This window comes from Solanum lycopersicum, chromosome 8 (assembly GCF_036512215.1).
Source record: "Solanum lycopersicum chromosome 8, SLM_r2.1".
NCBI classification, from domain to species: Eukaryota; Viridiplantae; Streptophyta; class Magnoliopsida; order Solanales; family Solanaceae; genus Solanum; species Solanum lycopersicum.
In genome coordinates this window covers 62,604,201-62,624,254 of record NC_090807.1, presented here as the reverse complement: position 1 = coordinate 62,624,254, position 20,054 = coordinate 62,604,201, and the positions used below count along the sequence as shown (strand labels likewise).

At 30.9% G+C, this 20,054-nt stretch overlaps 2 protein-coding genes and 1 long non-coding RNA gene across 3 annotated transcripts; 1 reads left to right on the top strand and 2 right to left on the bottom strand.

Annotated features, from left to right (window-relative positions):
- Positions 1-535: 535 nt before the first annotated feature.
- Positions 536-2,049, bottom strand: LOC138338080 (uncharacterized). The gene is made up of 2 exons (XR_011211305.1): positions 1,846-2,049; positions 536-823 (listed from the first exon to the last, which is right to left on the bottom strand). It is a non-coding gene; the product is annotated as an uncharacterized lncRNA (long non-coding RNA).
- Positions 2,050-2,684: 635 nt separating this feature from the next.
- DAD1 (dad-1 protein) lies at positions 2,685-6,363 on the bottom strand. The gene is made up of 5 exons (NM_001246888.1): positions 6,237-6,363; positions 6,065-6,112; positions 3,266-3,353; positions 3,139-3,182; positions 2,685-2,873 (listed from the first exon to the last, which is right to left on the bottom strand). The coding sequence occupies exons 1-5, from the start codon at positions 6,321-6,323 to the stop codon at positions 2,790-2,792; spliced, it is 351 nt and encodes a 116-aa protein (NP_001233817.1). The 5' UTR covers positions 6,324-6,363; the 3' UTR covers positions 2,685-2,789.
- Positions 6,364-11,622: 5,259 nt separating this feature from the next.
- On the top strand, positions 11,623-16,462 carry LOC101260462 (uncharacterized protein At1g32220, chloroplastic). Its single transcript, XM_004245905.5, has 7 exons — positions 11,623-11,921; positions 13,376-13,475; positions 13,592-13,680; positions 13,864-13,919; positions 14,845-14,991; positions 15,716-15,838; positions 16,052-16,462. Exons 1-7 carry the CDS (start codon positions 11,791-11,793, stop codon positions 16,330-16,332), a joined length of 927 nt encoding a protein of 308 aa, XP_004245953.1. The 5' UTR covers positions 11,623-11,790; the 3' UTR covers positions 16,333-16,462.
- Positions 16,463-20,054: the final 3,592 nt, after the last annotated feature.

Sequence of the window (20,054 nt, the reverse complement as noted above, 5' to 3'; positions counted from 1 at the left end):
AAACTCATTTCCAATTGAGGGGTTGAATAAGATGGGGGTATTTTAAGAATAAGGATGAAATAAAATTTATATTGTATTTAATTAATGGCATGAAGTATGAACGTATAATTCAATTTTGATATTTTTCTCATTTTTTATTGGGGATAAATAAGTTCGAAATTTATAGTACCAACATAATTTAGTATGCGTACCAAAGGATCCTTTTATGTGTCTGTTATATAGGAAATATTTTCAAGAATATTTTTTATTTTTATGTTGACGGGTTAAAAAGTTTAGAAAAATTAATTCTTTAAAAATAAAAATATTAATTTTTTTAAGGGAAATGTAAAAAAAAAAAAAAAACACTTCGAAATTGAAATTAAAAGTTCGCTATCACCACCAAACTCATCCAAACCCCATCGCTCGACCATTCCAACCAACACCAAACTCCACTTCCGCCTATTCAATCTTATTTCTATAATATTTTATTAAATTACGTATTAAAATATTTTTAAAAAATCAAACACACGTTAAGAAAAATATCTAGAGATGAAAATATATTTAAATTAATTTCTTCCACGCGCATGAGTTAGTGGGGCAAATAAAGTGTGAATATTCTTTCTTACATTAAACTATACTTTAAGGTATATCTCATAATTATAAACAAAATATTAAGAAAATACTTTTAACGCAATAATATATGGAGTGGGACATACATGAGAGGAGAATAAGCCTTTGAAGATTTGAATAGACATTAATTTTTGTTTAGTCCATGTGCAATTTTACCCTTATTTGCAAAACAAAACCTTTATATTTATTGTCCCAGAGAGAGGTAGCGGTTGCTCTGCATTTAAATTGATATCAACGTAAATAAAAATAATTTTAAAATAGAATACATATAGTATATTTTGTGTTTGATCGCAGTCTTAGGATTAACTACACTATAATTGATGCATTTTCTTCATTTTTATTTATTTATTTAATTTGATTTAGCGCAAAAAAAAATCGTAACTTTTGAAATATACCTCTCTTACTTTATCCAAATGTTAACTAAAAGCACACAAACAACAATGTTTTTTCTAAGACAAGTTATAAAGAATTCATCAATTGGAATATACCCAAAAAGAATATACAAACAAACACACTTCCAATGTGAATGTTCAATGGATACTTCATCTTTAATGAGAAAAGAAGTTATTAAATCAATTACTAAAATAGGCTATGCAAACCATAAAACTCATGGACCAAATATTGCATTTGATATGGTCTTGATGACTGTATTTCATGTACTGTCTTTTATTTAATAATAAAGTATACATAAAAGATTAATTAGTTGCAATTTGCAATGATAATCCAAAACTTAATTATGGGATCAAATCAACAAGGACAATAAGATCCCATAAGATAAGGATGTGTTAGAAAGTAGACCAAAATCAGATTATGTTAATTTGTATTTTAAGAAAGTCTCTAAAATTTTGCTTGGTTTATATCGCTAATCCCAAAACTCTTAAGCATTTGTCCTTTAACTCACCACCGGAAGTTGTCTCATAATCACAGACATGATATGATATTTTGCTGTCTGATTCTGTTTATGTGGAAGGCATGCATTGGTTAACACATGTAATAAATAAAAAATTATCGACTGATTTTCTTTTTATAAAACTTATAATAACTGTTGTAAAAATTCTTTAAGGCACAGCTTTCAAACTCATCAAGTGGGGAATGGTAGAAGTTAAAAACAAAAATCCAAAATATTTGAGCAATCAAACGTGAAAAAATTGAAAAAAAATATATTTTCTAACGCGGCCATAATAACAATCGACAACCTAAAGAGGTAATGCAAGAAGAGAAAGTTACGTTGCATACCTAATTAAGTTGTGAAGTTGTGGAAGCTCTTTTTTACAAAGAAAGCCTCTGCAGTAGAAGTCATCAAGAAATTTATGAACAACAACATGGATCAGAAAAATCTGTGCATCATTAATGAAGACTAACAGACTATAAAAGGACCACAGTGATTACTAGACATGGACTTGGCCAACTAAATGATTAAAAACTATGAATCACTAATGCAAGAAACCTACATAGACTTGGCCAATTAAATGATTTAAAACTATGGTCAATGGTCTTTCTCGATATCGGCATATCAGTTCAATTAAATTATTAAAATCTACGGTCAATGGAAACTCACAAGTCCTAGAATGACAAAGTCCATGGTCAATTTTCTTTTGCTGGAAGTAACGAAATTCCTCAAACGAATCAGCGTAAGAGACGTAGAGTAACTTTGACCATCAAAGCTTAAGCATATGAGAAAGAAAACACCGAACACCTAGTATTCATCGTTGTTGAAATTTGAACACATATCTACCCACGATGTTGTTGCCAGCCAGCAATATCAACGAGGGGCCAATTTGAATCAGCCATACATTATAGTGATATCAAAAATACCAATAAAGAAATGGTCATAGAGTTCCTCTCTTTGTGAGTAATCTGCCCAAGGATATGCACACAGTTCATGATCAAGTGTTGGAACAAGTTCAGGCTACTGGTGTCACCACTTGGAAAGAAAAAGGCAAAATAATTTGATACCGAAAAAGTTTGGCTCCTTTTTGGGCTATAGAACTCAGAATGGCCAAAGATTGTCTACTTACTAATACTCATATAAGATTCATAAATGTAAAATAGTTTCATGCATGAGAAACTTAATATTTCCGAAAGCCTAACAAAATCCTTTACGATTGACTCTATATTATTCTTACATAAAAATCACCAAGATTTGTAAGAGCAACATTTTCAAGATTTGGTGCCTCAATCTAGCCAAGAAAGTTCATGATCACCAAATGGAGCACTAAATTGCAGAGAACAAAATCTGCAAAAGCACGTTCCGGAGGCAAATCCTGCAATGGTGGACCAAACGTAAATGAGATTCATTGACATACTCTGTAAGCACTAGTAATTTGAAAGGAAAAAACAAACATAAGCCCAGCTGCCTCAAGTTACATTTCTCTTCTTCTAGGAAGAGACCGCATAACTAGAAGTGCATGACATGCTACACATTCATTGATAATCTATGACGTCGCAACATATTTTAACACAACTAAATTAGAGGGGAGATTCAAGGTAAAACTGTAAAATGGAAGATCATATCCCAAGAAAGCTTACCTTGAATTCCTTGTTTTCTTTGTTTACTTGGATCCGAAGACAAACTGTAAGAAAGATATTAATGAATCATTTCAAATAAACGTTTTCTCAAAAATGGAGTGCATCTAAATAGACCACTCAAGCTCACCAGCAAGGACTGCTGTGCCAATACAAGAAAGCACCCCAGAGAGAAAAGAGTTGAATGGAAATGATCCAACAATAGCCATGTATACCACCTGAGTTGCCAGTAGAAGTGAAAAATACGTCAACCATCAAACAGATAATTGTACAAATCAAGCAAAAATATCTTGATTCTCAGACATTGAATCATGTTTTTACTCTTCAAATTGGCAACAAATGAATTAGCAAAGGAGCTATTTACACAGGCAAATTGCTGCCTTGTGAGAGTGGCACATTATATTTGCCTTCCCATAAGAAAGCACAGTCAAATAACAAATTACAGGAAAATGATCCTTTCTCACACAACGTCATTGTGTTTGCAATGACTTTACAGAGATAAGAGCTTAGGAAGAATAGGATAACAAAGAAAAAGAAAGTAGTGACTTGTGTAAAAGGAGTGCTCCTTGGCAATAATACAAACTGAAATCGGCAAATAAATATGAGAATTTTGCCAAAATAGGTTAAAGATCTTTTTCAGCAATTTGGGCTGTGATAGTCTAACAATGTTTCTGGGCGTCATATCTGATTATGTAAGCACTATCTTTAGCAGAGGTACGGTTTGCCCAATCCTTAATGTCCATCACTGCAAAAGAACAGAAAGTTGCAAGGAGCAGGTAAAAGAGCCGGAATGGCACCACTGACTAATAGGCTAAGTTTCACGGACACTTCACTTTCGATGCCGCACTCGTGTCGAATTTTACAAGAAATACACAACTTTTGGAGAATCTGACAACCACCCATTGACATTTTTTAAGAGTCGGAGCAACATAGTTAATAGGAGCTGGTTTAGCATGCTTCATAGAAATCATGTTTTTTATAATGAATCAAGAATCAACACGACCATATAGGAGGAGAATTGTTAAAAGATACTGGAACTCCGGCGACCAGTAATTCAACAAGATTGAAAAGAGATTGGACAAGTGGAAGATGCAGTATTTATCAAGAGGAGAAAAGATCACCCTCACCAAGTTGATACTTACCTGTAAACTTATTTTATGTCATTATTCACTATCCCTCTCACTTGGAAAAGAAAAGCTGAAAAATTAATGAGTTTTTAATGATATGACACAAAGGGGGAGAAATGATATCATTCGTAGAATAGGATAAGGTGATAGCCCCTCTAGAGTTGGGTGACCTGAGTAATATTTAATCAAATCCTTCAGGAAAAGTAGTTTAGATGTGTGTGACTCAAATGGATACATTATGGATGAAGGTGATTGTTACTAGAAGCTGGTGTCATCAAAATTGATGGTTCCCATGGGAGGTATTACATCGTAATGCAGCTTACAGAGAAGAAACAGGAAGGGAAGGATGAATTTTCCAAATTCATTGGTTGTATGGTAAGGTAAGGTAAGGATATGTAACCAAATCCAACATTGGTAGGATGCATGGTATTCGGATCCAACTTCTAAAGGATAGTGACAAAGAAGCAACAGCAGACAAACTCCTCAGAAGAGAAGGGAGCCAAGTATTGTCAAATTTTATTTTAGAGATACATACAAGAGTGGAAAACGGATGATGTAAACATGACTGCTTTGGGAAGAAGATAGAGTGATGTGGAAAAGATCACCGCCTTAGAATCGTATTATGATTGTCTTTCGCAGTTGCTGATTTTTTAAAAAAATAGAGATCAGTATGGGAGAAAAAGGTACCAAAGAAACTAACTTTCTTCACATGGTATGCAGAGTTGAAAATCACCTTTAACAGCAGATGCTTGACAAGGAGATGGTTATAATTAGTTCACAATGGAACTATTGTCGGTACATCCCATGTCAAATATCAGCCTAATTCTGTGAGTCTGACAGGAACATTGGAGAGGTGGAGACCTGAAATAGATGCTGGAAGGACATGTAGAGTGGCTTCCCCTTTATGTCTTTGGTTGATGTGGAGATAAGGGAACAGAAGAACTTTTTGGAGGATTAGAGAGTCTACTATGAGGTGACAAGAGACCTTTATTTCCATTTTATTTACTGAAAAGGGGATACTTTATATAGAAGAGATGGTTGGATGGTGATACCCTCTTGGTGTTATTAATGAAATCATTTTGATTTATAAAAAAAGGATTAGAGGAATTGGATAGTAACTACTATGAAAATTCATGAAAGGTGACTATCACGTTGGCAGACTGTAACGTCAAAATTCATGACGGAACTGACTCAAACCAAATGACTCTTCATTGGATGTACAGAGGGAACAGTGACCTTCTAGACCTCCCATATTAGCTCTGATTAGGCTAATTATTCACAACAAACCAAAATGACAGATTCTCATAATAAATACTATCTAACCTTATTGGTGTTGTTTGAACAATTGAAGGATTGAATTTGAATCTTCTTTACAGAATAAAAGATAATACCCCTCAAAGCATAAAACATACTCCGCCCCAAACTCCACTTTCTACTTATAATACATTCTTCCCAAAAAAATTATGCCTCAGCCACTTCGCCATTAGCATCAAAAGCATATCTCTAATGCATCAGATGCTCAATTGAAACAAGCATTAGACCAAGATCAAATCAATCTAGGTAATGCTTAAACTGACATCATTAAGCCATCAGTATTCAAACCCCATAACATACATTTTCAATAAAAATTTCGAAGGACATTAGAAAGTTAACAGCTTATGAGAACATGGATCATCCAAAATTTTACCAATACAACCACAGTAAGAACATAATAATTACAGATCTATAGCAATAAGATTGACCCCATAAGATACATACATACAGAAAATGGATCAATGACAGCAAAGTTGTTAAGTAAATACCTGAATTAAGGCAGTAGAGATCGCAAAGATGACATATAGATCAATGATCTGCGATGAAAAACAATTCAATTAGAACCCAATAGAAATACGTGAATATTGACTGAAACTGTATAGATTTGAAAGTTGTATGAAAGTAAATTGCTGCACGGGAATCGAGGAGAGAGTCAGTTACCTTGAGATTCGTCGGAGTTGCGGCATAAGCAGAACGGAGAGAATGGAAAAGAGCTTGGGCGTCTTTGGTCGCCGACGACTTTGCCATTTTTGTCACTCTTCAGTTCTCTTGTGTGACCTCAATTTCGATGGAGTGAGAATGGACGGTCTAAACCCCGAAGGCGTTAAAAGTAAAAATGAAAATGACCAAAATTGCCCTCGGTCTCTATTTGCCTTTTAGGTGTTAAAATAATTTTTAAAATACTCAAAAGGTAGCAAACATAAAAATCATACTCGTAGTTATAGTAATAGTTTGTATAATTGGTCTTCATAATTAGCATTTATATATATAATTTTCTCTCGTATTTATATAATCATAAGTGTATAGGACGAAAATATATACATAGTATTTAAATATAAAATTTTCTCTCATTTTATTACGAACACAAACATAATTATACATTTCTGTTTGTATAAAGTAAGAGAGGCAAGTGAGTGAGCAAGATCTAGGAAGTGGCGCGAGTGAGCAAGATCTGGGAGATGGGCGTGTGAGATTTGAGAAAGGGGAACAAGTATGTGTATATATAATATTTTCTCTTGTTTTATATAAACACAAACGCATTTTATACGAGGCGAGCGAGCAATTTCTGGAAGAGTGGCGAGTGAGATCTGGAAAGAAGATAGAGGGGAACGAACACATATATATATCTACAATTTTCTCTTGCTTTATACAAACACAAACATATTTCATACATTGCATTTGTATAAAAGTGAGAGAGGCGAGGAAGAGAATGAGAGTGGCAAGCGAGATTCACTAGGAGAGAAGCGAAATAACAATAGTTTACTAAGGGGTACAATTAAATCAAACTAGAATTATAGTATTTAATTTGAATTAATAATTTGCTCTTATATACTTATTTAATTTTTTTTAAAAATATAAAAAAACTTATTATTTAATTTTGTAACCGTCAAAGATAACAAGTACTTATGTTTTATATTATGTACTTCTAAAATAATTTTATTGTAAGCAAATTAGCTATTATAATTGCACAGTAACAACATTTTTAGAGATTATAGATAGATTGTCAAATGAGCTAATTTATTATTTATAGATCATAATATATTAGTTTAATGAATAGAGCTTCATCTTGATCTTTTTTGACTTGTGATTCCTTCAAGGGAGTTAGCAAAAAGAGTGGTGGATTGATTATTGTTAGCTTGAAACCTAAGTTGAACAAAACGTTTGCTATTTTATTGGCTTCGCAAAAGCTATAACGAATTACTGAATTATCTCACTTCTTCAAAATTAATATGCAAGATGTAAGAATAGAATTATAAGTTTGGGTGTGGATGTTCTAAGTATTGTAACATGTAAGTGGAGAGGTTTGTTTCAATTTCTATGGGCATTAGATTACAATAATTTAGCTATAATCCACAATCTAAGTATATGCTTATTTTTTAATCAATATAAACATCAAATAATTTTATCATCTAAAAACTTGTTTTTGTTAATTGAGATCTTGATCCAAATTTCTATGAGTTTTTTAATCCATTGCATCTATTCATCTACTAGTCAAGAATATGGAATTAACTCACTATCTTGTATTTTATAAGTAATACTGCATACTATTAAGAGTTTTGTGAGATTACACATTTATACATCTCTTTGTTATAACAATCCTTTATATTTTGTATCACCTCAAATTCAGTTTAGGGTTCATGTGAATTTGAGCTTGAAAAGACAATTTCATAATTTAATTTGAAAAATAATATTAACTATAATTAATTGTTGATTTCCTATATATATCATTTCAACTTTCACCATAATATATATATATATATATATATATATATATATATTATGGTGAAAGTTGAAATGATTTTTGGCAAGCAAAATCTATCTTTTTGATTGGTGAACGGGACAAAAACACCACCCATCAACATTATAAAGGATGAAAAAAGAAAAATAAAAGTAGAAATTAGTACATAATTTCATTTTGTTTTAAATAGATTTTTTTGGAAGGTTAGTATAAAACAATTTATATACTGTATATTTTGAAGCAAATGAATTTAAACTTACCACACACGTTTTCTCTATATAATATAATAAATCACAAATATGTTTTGGACAAATTAATAAATATCATAATTATTTGCTCGTTACTAGGTTATGATTTTAAACATGCTAATCGGTTACTTAATTTTCTTTATAAGTAAAGTTATGTTTTTCTTATAAATTGTTGAAATTTTGATATTGCCCTACTCTTATAAATAAATCAAGTTCAGTGATAGCGTTTTGTGAGTAAAATTATGTTTTAGCTATAATTGTTGAAATTACTATATTTCCACTACTCTTTATACATAAATCACGTTCAGTAGCGTTTTATGAGTAAAATTATATTTTTCTTATAAATTGTTGAAATAACTATATTGCCTCTATTCTTTAATATAGGTGTGCACTATTTGGATTAAATTGAAAAACCAAACTAAATCAAATTGAATTCTAATTTGGATTGTTTTTTTTTTTTTTGGATTCTTGGTTTTATTTTGAATCTATAATTTATTTTGTTTGGTTTCGAATTTAGAAAAAATGAAAATCTAGAAATTAAAAAAAATGAATTATATATATGTGTGTGTGTTTAGAATTAAATTGGAGTTAACCACTTTTATTTCTTTTTTGTTATTTTCATTATGAATTAGTTTATTTTTCTTATGTTTGGACATCTACAATTGTTATACTTTTAAGTATTGAGTTTGGTGTTTTACTTGTCATTTATATTAAAAAGTATATTTACGAAATTCAATATTCTCTACATATATTTATATATTTTTTTAAAAAATTACAAATATAACTTTGTTATATTTATAACTATTGACGTAATCGATTAACCAAATCGAAAAAAAATCAAACCCAAAAGAGAAAATTCAAATCAAATCAAATTTATTTTGATTTGAATTAACTTACACTTCTTCAAAATCAAAAATAAAAAATCTAAACCAAATAATATAAGAACGAAGCGAAAAATTGAATGCACACACCAGTTCAAATGACAAGACAAATTATATCCTCAAAAGTTAAAATTTTGAAGAAAAATAGCCATAAATAATTTTCCTATTATTAAAAAAAAAAAGAACTTTCAAGAGTCTACAAACTTAAATTGATGACATGTTATGCCAAATGCCACGAGATTTTTTCTTACTTACCAAAAAGAATCTCTTTTTTTTTCATCCCCAATAAATGATAATTTTTTATTTTTTTCTGTTTCCTCGTTTTATTATTTCCACTAAAAGAAATTAGGCAATTACCCTTTTTCTTTTTACCAATTTTTTCGGGCCTTAAAAATTTTGCGATGTGACAAATTAAACTATAACAACATTTTAAATTTTATAGCAAATACATATATGTTGCTTTCAAGTTTCAATCAATACTATATGTGTTAATACAATTTAGGAAAAATAAATAAATATACTTTTGAACAATTATAGACGATATCAAGATATATTTTATTGTATTATTAGGGTATTGATATTTTTATCGTCCAAAAACTAAAGCATATATATACTCCATTGTAACAGAAGACTAAATAGGAATACTTAGCGTAATCTTATATGTTGATTCGATATTTAATAAATGTCTGATCGGTAGAAAAAATTATAACACATGTATGTCTAATAATATAAAGGGTATATATGTTTTAGTTTGAGCGATGGGGACATCAATGTTCCAAAAATATGACGAAGGATATTTACATACCATTTACGATAGTGTGTGTGTGTGTATATATATATATATATATGTCATTTTCCCCTTACAATTCATACTGATTTATTTGAGGTGTGTAGAAATCAAAATGGTCAATAAATTAAATAAAAAGTACTTCCTCCGTCCGATATTATTTGTCATGGTTTCTATTTTTAGATTCAAACTATAAAAACTTTGACTAATGTTTTAAGATGTATTTTTTTATCATATTAATATGTAAAAAAAATTAATTTATAGTACTTTTCATATAGTTTTAGAAATTTTTTTTTTGTTTAAAATATCGAATTAATGTTATCTAATTTACCTTTAAAAATTAGTCAAATTGACTTTTAATAAGCGCAACATGACAAACAATTCTGAACGAAGGAAGTATATGATATTGAGTCATTATTCTTTAATGATTTTATAATTTTTTATTGAATTTTAATTTTTTTAATATTGGGTTTTATCAAATAACCTAATAAAATTGTAGTAATTTACTCATTTTCCCTAGATAGATATTAAATTTTATTATCAGTACATTACACATTTACTATTTAGCCTTCGATTCACATTATTATTTTGTTTTTTTATTTGTATTGCACTTATATAATTTTTTTCTATTAGTTAATAGTGCTATGTCTATTTTATAAGAGTATTCAAATTTAGAGATAATTGTATAAAATGACAAACTAATAGTGAAATAAATACAGTAGCTACCGATTGATTTATTTGTGTTACATAACAAACTATTTATCAGTCCCTCTCTCCCTCATATTCTCGCTTGCCACTCTCCTTCTCTCGCTAGCTCCTTGTCGCTCGCCTCTCTCACTTTATACAATAAAATTGTACAAATTGTGTTTCCGTTTGTATTAAGCGAGAGAAATTTGTATATACATATGCATATACATATATCTCCATCCGATACACTTATGATTATACAATACAAATTTTCCATGCCTAAGACTCTTTTGCATTTCTCTCTTTCTCGTTTGATACAAATTCAAATTGTATATAATTTTTTTCTTTCTCGTTTTATACAATTCGATTCAATTGTATATTCCCATGCCCAAATGTCTTTCTCTCTTTCTCGTTATTACAAATTTGAATTGTATAAAATTTCTCTCTTTCTCGTTTTATATAATTCGATTCAATTGTAGACAAATTTAAATTTTATACAGATATACAAACACATGCAGTTGAATTGAGAGGCTAACAACAACTTATACAAATGGTCTGTCAGTGAAATTATACAATCTGAAGAGTAACCAACGAATTATACAATTGTTTCTTTGTATATATGTATAGTTGAAATAGGCATAACTTTCAATTGTATATGAATAGCGAACTCTCTCTCTCTATATATATATATATGTTTGCTATGACTATAACATACAAATTTTAAATTTTATTTTTGCTATATGTTAAAATTGCCCTTAAATTTACATTATCCTTTATCGCGTTAAATTATTAAAAAAATTATATTTTTATTTTATGAATATCTTGAATTGATTTAAATCAAAAACTAAATTATTAAAGACCAAAACTTAATAAAAATATTTTTATTAATTTAATTAATAATTTAATATATTTAAAAATTAATTAAGTAAATTAGTTAATACATAAAATCGAACTTAACTAATAGCTATATTCAAGAAAAATGTGCACCCAGTATGGCCCCACCCAAAAAGGCTTCACCACAAATCTGGCAAAACAGAAACCAAATTTCAGAAAGCATTTTGCCAAAGTTCAACTATTGCCTTTGCTATTCATTTTCTTCCATTGATTAGATAACTTCTCAATCTCATCTCTGTGAACTGTGGAAGAGAAAACTATGGCGACTTTCTCAAACATCGGTGCCATTTGCAAAGTTACATCAGCTCCTTCTCTTAGCAGCACTAGTAGTAGAGCTCTCTTTCCTACGACTTTGCGCAGTTACAGTCATTCACAAGTCTCTCGCTCTCGGTCAGTATTCCTTGATTTGGCTCAACTTCTAATGCTCTTTTATTTGTGATTTGAGGTTTATGAGTTTTGAATTCTATTCCATAGGTGGATTTATTCGGGATTAAAGTCCTGAGATTATAATTCCAAGTTAGATATCAAGTATTAAGCCTACAATAAAATTTATAATCATTTTTGGTTGATAGGATTAACTTATACCATCAACGAAATGCAGTATAAATTTGGTTCGGGATTAATCCTTGTATATCCCAAGTTATTGGATTCTAAATTAATAATTTAGGTATATTTAGTTGATTTTTGATATAAATTCAAGGTTTGGATCGGTTCACCGGAGAGCTAGCTCCGCTCCCAGTACTTTTTGGGCTGTAATTTGTCTAGGATGGTTGAAAAGAGCTTGCTGATTGAATAAGAATATGACAAACAAAAAATCACACTGCCTCAGGGAAAGAGAAAGGAAATACTATTCAAAACCTAACCTAATGGTTGTAATTTAGTTTCTTTAAGAGTTGTAGAGGCAGGCTTCTCATTTCTCAAATGTTACACCATTTATCTTGATGAAAACATTTATCGTTTGATCAGTTATTGTTACACACTCGAGAAATTAAGATCTCTTGGTCACTTACAAAATGAATAGAAGAAAATGGTCTTTCTAGTTACTACATGAAGAGTTACTATAAGTCAACATAGCTAACAGTTCTAAAAAAAAATTAAGAAGTTTGAGAAGATTATAGTCAAAGGGAAAATTGTTTAATTCCCCAAATAGTAACACCTTAATATAAAGTGGGGCGGAGGGAATATAAATGATCCACATAAAATGTACATGACCATGCTGTTCCAGATCAATCAATCAATGAACCAAACTACCCCTCAGTCTCAAATTAGTTGGGGATAGTCATTTCGCTCTTTTAAGGTCCATTTACCTCTAAGAGTATTCATTATATGGTTATTTGGAGTACTACTTTTTGGCTGTCTGTCTACATACAATGACCTTTTTCCTTTATCTGATCATGAAGTTTTGTAAAACTCACGCATGTGGAGTTGGTTTTCAAAATCCTAACAAAGGTAAGGAATGCAGATTAAAAAATTAGAATTTCAGCTTTAAAAATAATGTACAAAGAAAACTAAGAATTATATCGTCAGTGTATATAGAAATAAAAGAGTGATCATTCAGATTGTCAGTTCTGTACCTTAGCAATTGTTGTCACATCATGTTCCAGGATGATCTTTTTGATTTTTTAGTTCCATGTCAGGCATAGTTGAATTTTCTTTCTTTCCTTTTTCCACAGCAGAAGCGAGATATGTAGATCTGCACAGAAAACTATATCCTTTGAAAGACTAAACTAGTTTTCTGAGAACTGGATTAAGGTTCCAAGTAAAACTGTATGCGCTGTATTCGCAATCTTTGGGATGATCAGAATTCTAGCCTGACATGTTTGCAATGTTTCTCTTCTTTTTAGTTCTTGCCGACTTTGTATTAAAAGCAGTTATGCCGAAGCTGTCAGAGGGGATCCTAACTCGGATGCAATTGATGTTGTAGCAGATGTTAAGACTGAACGAGTATTACTTCATGACTTAAGCATCTTCTCTTTCTCCTTTTGAGATCAAATCCATTTACAACTGTCTCAATAGCAACTACTTGTCATTCACTTTTTTTTTCTTTTTTCTTTTAACAGATTGTAGTTATAGGAGGCAGCGGCTTTGTTGGCTCTGCAATATGCAAGGCCGCAGTGTCAGAGGGTATAGAGGTCATAAGTCTGAGCAGGTATTTTTAATACATGACTGAGCAGTTCAATAGGGATTTCAATGAATAAAAGAATCTTTATAGATTGAATGTGATGGATCTTAAACATTTTCTGTTGATTCAGAAGGATCTATACAATTGCTCTATCCTCTTATGCTACTTTTTCGTATTATGGGTTCTCAAATTTTAGTATTTCCTACTCAGATCAGGGCGTCCCTCTAAATCAGACTCATGGGTAGATCAAGTCACTTGGATAACAGGCAGGTTCATTTCTTCATCATGCACTTGAGTAGGTTGACAATGAATTCAATTAAAAGATTTACATGGATGAAATCAATGTAGAAGTTGGTTTCCAGGCCCTCTTTCTGATGAAAGCCATCGTAGTTCATTGAGAATGGATAATAATGTTATTGATGAATGAATCCCCCATATATTTTTTGGTTGGTGTGTGCAGTGGTGGATCTAGGATTTTGAGGTTATTGTGTGCTCTGAAAGTTGTGGAGTCAAAAATATAAAATGGATAATAATGTTATTGATGAATGAATCCCACATATATTTTTTGGTTGGTGTGTCATGTGTGTGTGGGGTAAATGTGTTTGCTGAAGATACTTGAAGACTCTCTCGCCACACTAAATAACGGAAAGATTAATCTACTGAAGTTCCTCATAGTCAAGCAAAGTAACTCTGTCACTAGAAAAAAAAGGTTCAGTTTACCCTTAAAGATGAATGGGGGGGGGGGGGGGGGCAGACTCTATTTTGCAACCATTTGAAAGACCAAATATAATTCTCTATTATTCATTCTATGATTGAAGCCTAGAAGTCAAAACATGTTGTCAAAAACTGGATATTCAATCTTTGCCATAGTCCATAGGTGAAGATTTACAAAAGGAGCAAGTTCTAAAGTTCCTTCAAACAATATGAATCCCGGACCAAACAGGAGCGAAGAAGTGTAAAGAGTCTTTAAACTACTGGACTGTTTTGCCTAGTGTGGTTTTTATGGTCAATTGGTCATATGCGAACTTGAAAGAGGATTCCAATTAAAACTACCTCTATCAGAAAAAAAGAAGATCCCATTAAAAGTAACAGATGTTATCTGTGTTGGTGTAGTTTTGACTTTTGGTTTAAGTCCTTTTCTGATATTTTCCACCCAATTCAGATTATTCATATGATCATCTTATCATGCAGGAGATGTTTTCTATGCAAACTGGGATGAAGTACTTATTGGGGCTACAGCAGTTGTTTCAACTTTAGGAGGTTTTGGTTCTGATGAACAAATGCTTAGGATCAATGGTGAAGCTAATGTTGTGGCTGTCAATGCTGCTAAAGAATATGGTCAGTAGCTTTCATTTTATTTATTTGAAGAAATCTGTAAAGCTGAAGTGACCTTTAGTGATAAACTTTTGAGTGGTTAGTTTTTGCAGTGCCTATCTTCTCTATCTTATTTTTACTTTAACTTGCAATATATAATGAATCAGATAAGTCATGCTTCCCTGTGATGAAGCATGAGGCATGGTTGACTCCATTATTTACTTTAGCTCAGAGCTAAAGATTTTAATGAGCAGAAAATTCTGCTCGTCACTTCTAATTTAATGACATTTACCAACTGAAGCAAAAGCTGAATCCGTCCCCAGATTGAAATAAAATGCTTGAGTAAGTATAAATTGTAGGATATGCATGAAGTAACTGCTATTATAGATATTTTGCATTTCTCTTGCACTGGCTGGGTGCTGGTCTGTTTATTAATAGAACTTAGCTTACTTATCAAACAACTATTACTACCCCTTAATGTTAAACTAGTTGGGATTCGTTATATAGAACTTCATGATCTATTTTTCTTCACCTAGACCTGTTATCCAGTATTCAATAATTTGGGATTGTCTAAAACAGAGGTTCTCTACAATTTGCAATTAACAGTATGGTACTGCTTTGCTGTGTTTAAGAACAACCCTTATGGCAGGTTTAAACTAGTCATTTTGCACACCATGTTATCATTGTTCCCTTGTTTCTCCATAACTACTCATGCCAAGTGTTACATTATATTTTTTGTTATTTGCAGGGACCCCTAAGTTCATATTGATTTCTGTGCATGATTACAATCTACCATCATTCCTCCAATCAAGTTACTTCATAGGGAAAAGAAAAGCAGAATCAGAAGTTCTTTCCAAATTCCCTAGCTCAGGTACTCTATTAGATGTTTACTTCCCATTGATGTGACCGTGGCAGTCTGAAGCTTACGGTTGTCTCTTTGAAATTATTATGTACAACAGCACCATGTCTGCAACAAGTTTGTAAATGAAAAGGGAAAGTGTTCTGCTTGTTGCTTACCCTGAACTAGTCCAGCCACAATTTTTTTGTTACTTACATACTTGAATTTCTCACTGAAATGTAACAGGTGTGGTTCTTAGACCTGCCTTTATATATGGGAAGAGGAAGGTTGACGGCTTCGAGATCCCTCTAGATTTGATTGGAGAACCTCTTGAAAAGTTATTACGTGCAACAGAGAGCTTCACTAAACCATTGAACTCGTTGCCAGCATCCGATTTAATTCTTGCCCCTCCTGTTAGCGTGGACGACGTTGCTTATGCAGTGATAAATGCTGTTAAGGATGACGACTGTTTTGGCATTTTTACCATCAACCAAATCAAAGAAGCAGCAGCAGGGGTTAAGGTGTAAGATAAGGTCCACATCAAAAAGAAAAATGACATACATCTTGTAACAAAATTATATATGTAGAACATGTATCATGTCATACAAAACTCTTGCTTATGATATCCATAGTATAATGGACCTTTTGATGCTAAAATAGCCTATTTTCATCCTGTATTTACTAGTAAGAAGAGCAAATCAATACTCCATCTTGCAAAACACCATGTGTTGGAAGTCTTGGAGATTGAAATTATAGCAGTGAATTGAACCGCGCTTCGCGCGGACATAATTATTGTTAAAGTAGTTCTTTTAGAAGACTTAAGTAATAATATTTTAATCACAAACATAAACTAATAAAATTTCATGTTTTAATCTAATTTATTATTAGCAGTTACTATCCTTATAACTTTCCATCCCTTGAAAGTGTTGATAGATTTCGAAGAACAATTGATCTACTCGTGTCTAGATTAAATTATAGTCTTCCTTTGTGTATTATTTAACATATGTATATATGTACTTGTTTTTCCTTTTTCTTTAGAATTTATTGCATAGTTCTAACTTTTAGTTGCACGGCTACTTGTAAAAATATATTTATTTTATTAAATTAGGTCTTTGATTCATTTTTTATATCATATTCATAGATCAATCATATTTTTACTCTTACAATAGTTTAATTTTCTGAATGTTCGCATGAAATTCGATTATAATATCATATTAAATTAAATTTAACTTAAAGATTAGTTTTTTAAAAAAAAAAAATTGGTCAAGCCTTATAAGTTATAAGGAGACCCATAGAACATTGAAAATTTCTTCTTTCATCATATTTTCTATCACATGATGACACGCGTAATTTTAAAATGTATCCCCTCTTGTTCTCAAGCATGTGAACAGGTAAAAAAGTTATAAAATATTTTGTATAGTCTTTCATTGAAATATCTTGTGCTATATTTTTGTTGGCTAGTGAAAATCAAGCAAAACGTAACATTGGAATTCAAAGATGCATGTGGCATGAGGTTAATTGAGAACCTTCTTAATTAATCTTTCTAAGCCAAAGTTGTTGGTAATATCTACTTGTAAATTGTCGAAACAGTACCCATATATAATATAAAGTCCGATGATACTATGGAATTGGAAATATGCCCATTGAAATGTCACAGTGTAAGACATTTAAATCAAAATACGTTTAATATAACATATAAAACTGTCAATAAAAATTAATATCATTATAACTAATCTCAAAATTTCTCTGTTATCTAACTAACCACCACTATTATATCCTAAGGCATGAATATAAAAAGACATGAGAAAAAGTAACGTCAGGAAAAACAATGGAAGCAAATAATTAACATGATAAATGTACTAAAAAAATAATAGCCATCTTCAACTATTATTTAATTGTGTTATGTATAAATGAATAATAGTAGTAGATTTTTTTGTACAAAAATCTATAGATTGAGCTACACTTTTTTTTAAATAATAATAATAATAATAATAATAATCATATGCAAAAGTAAATTTTAATAAATTTTGCAATAATAATCTATTTTAAAGCACCATATATAATTAAGTGACGAAATTATGTTGACCTTTCCAAATGCTCGAGCATCCATTAAACTTTACCTTAAAATCTTGGAGCCACCGCTACTCTAATCAATAGACATTTTCAATAGAGACTACTAACAGAAGCACTATGCGGAAACCTATATACTCCTAATCAATTTGTTTCTATGCACTATGTCGATACAATAGGTAAATAAAGTTCAATAAAAGAGCTAGCAAATACTAAAAAAAATAAAAAATTTCTGTCCAGTAAAATTTTTTCAGCTGTATTCAGGAACTAAGCTAAACTTTCAGTTAAGTTTGAGTGAATTGAGTAACTTCAATCCAAACTTTATATGTATCTTAATAAATCTATCAACTCTACAAATTATTGATTAAATTAAAATCCAATAATATAAAAGAATCAAAATTTGAAACTCATAAGCTTGAAATTGACTATATAGACTCTCTTCGTCCACTATCAAAATTTGTCATGCTTGTCATTTTTAGAGTCAATTTATAAAAATTTTGACTAACATTTTACAATATATTTTTTCATCATATTGCTATGCAAACAATTGCTATGTATAGTACTTTCCGTATAGTTTTTGAATATCTGAATTTTTTGTTTAAAATATCAAATAAATGTAATTTAATTTAAATTTAAAATTTATTAATTTGACTTTCAAAAACCACAACATAACAACTAAAAATGACAAAAAGTATTATATATATGTATATATTTCAATTATTGGAATCATACAATTGCATAGAAGAGAGCCTTAAATATCACAATGTTACTTTTCCTTTGTGATTTAACGTTAGAAACACTCTTTGCCACAATTTTTATGCAGATTCACTCTCATTGGTTATTAAAACATGAATTGCAATTTAATTAGGAAATGGAAGTTTTTCATTTAATTGAGTAATTATCTAGGCAATTTTAAAATTATTATAAATAAGATAAACACGCCCAGTACTACGTCACCTTTTTTGTTATAGATATAGATTAATACACAAATACGCCCACTCCAGAACATGAAGAGGAACTACTCTCAAAGATTACATTTGAAGCTAGATAAATTATTTCTCTGTCAAAAATAAAATAGCAAACATCTAATTTAGGACAAACAAAATTGAGTTCACCTAAAAAAGAGTTCAAAGTGTCTGTTTGCAATCCGTTTGTTTGCCCTTTCTCAGGTGAAGCAAATTTCTCCTTTCCTGTTGCATTGCGATAATATTGCTGATATTCGACCACTTCCAGCAGCATCCTTATTTCATCCATGGGCAACGGAGCATGCTCAACCTTAGTTCTCTTTGTATAAAATCTATATCATCAAGAAGTTATCTCTTCCTAGTGCTCAGCATCAACAATCTTGTGCTTCACGTGATTTAACTTTTTCTTCTCAAAGATACTCTGTTAGACGGAGTTGATATAAACTTTGGCTTCATTAGTTCCAAATTTGACATTACAATATCAATTTAGTAATAAACTACAATCCTTATACTAAAATATTACTATGTATTTTGTAAAAGGAAAAATGACTATACACATATATTTACATATACTCACTGCAAAAACTTATAAGCAAGATGCGATGTTGTGGACGGGATTGCTATCCTTGTAAACAGAGGTCTTGGTTCAAATCTTTGGTAGAGTACTTCCGTACCAATGGAGCCTTATTATGTATGAGTCCATATATAACTGGGCTTCAGTGCGAATATTCCATAAAAACTGACACACTTCCAATAGAAAGAACTTGGCAAAACATTGTGAACTTCTGCCAGAAAAAGAATATAATTTTATCAGAGTAATATTAGCAAATCATTTTTGTTCCAATGCTAGATAATTCATAATCAAATTACAGTAGCATAGAAGGAAGAAAAGGTTGAAATTACAACCAGAAAAAAGGAAAACAAAAATAGGATAAGTTTTGAGGTATACCTGGAGATGGAGTTTTTGCTCGCAAAGAGGATGATGTGATGGGACTTCTGCGTAGACGTTAATTTTGAATTCAGAATGCCAAACGACGTATGCAATTATTATGGGCTTAATTTGAGGAAACGGTTAAAGGGATACAATTATAACGGTAAATGACGTCTTTCTATTTTTAAACTTTAATTAGTTAAAAGACATTAATATGGAAAAATAGGAAAAAATTTGAGAAAGTATATAAATAAATTTCCTGATCATTTAGGCATGCCACAAC

Coding starts and splice junctions, on each gene's coding strand:
- DAD1 (NM_001246888.1), bottom strand. CDS start 6,323: ATGGCAAAGTCGTCGGCGACCAAAGACGCCCAAGCTCTTTTCCATTCT. Junction 6,113..6,236: donor CAACTCCGACGAATCTCAAG/GTAACTGACTCT, acceptor TTTTCATCGCAG/ATCATTGATCTATATGTCAT. Junction 3,354..6,064: donor TCTCTACTGCCTTAATTCAG/GTATTTACTTAA, acceptor CTGGCAACTCAG/GTGGTATACATGGCTATTGT.
- LOC101260462 (XM_004245905.5), top strand. CDS start 11,791: ATGGCGACTTTCTCAAACATCGGTGCCATTTGCAAAGTTACATCAGCT. Junction 11,922..13,375: donor TCACAAGTCTCTCGCTCTCG/GTCAGTATTCCT, acceptor TCTTCTTTTTAG/TTCTTGCCGACTTTGTATTA. Junction 13,476..13,591: donor CAGATGTTAAGACTGAACGA/GTATTACTTCAT, acceptor TTCTTTTAACAG/ATTGTAGTTATAGGAGGCAG.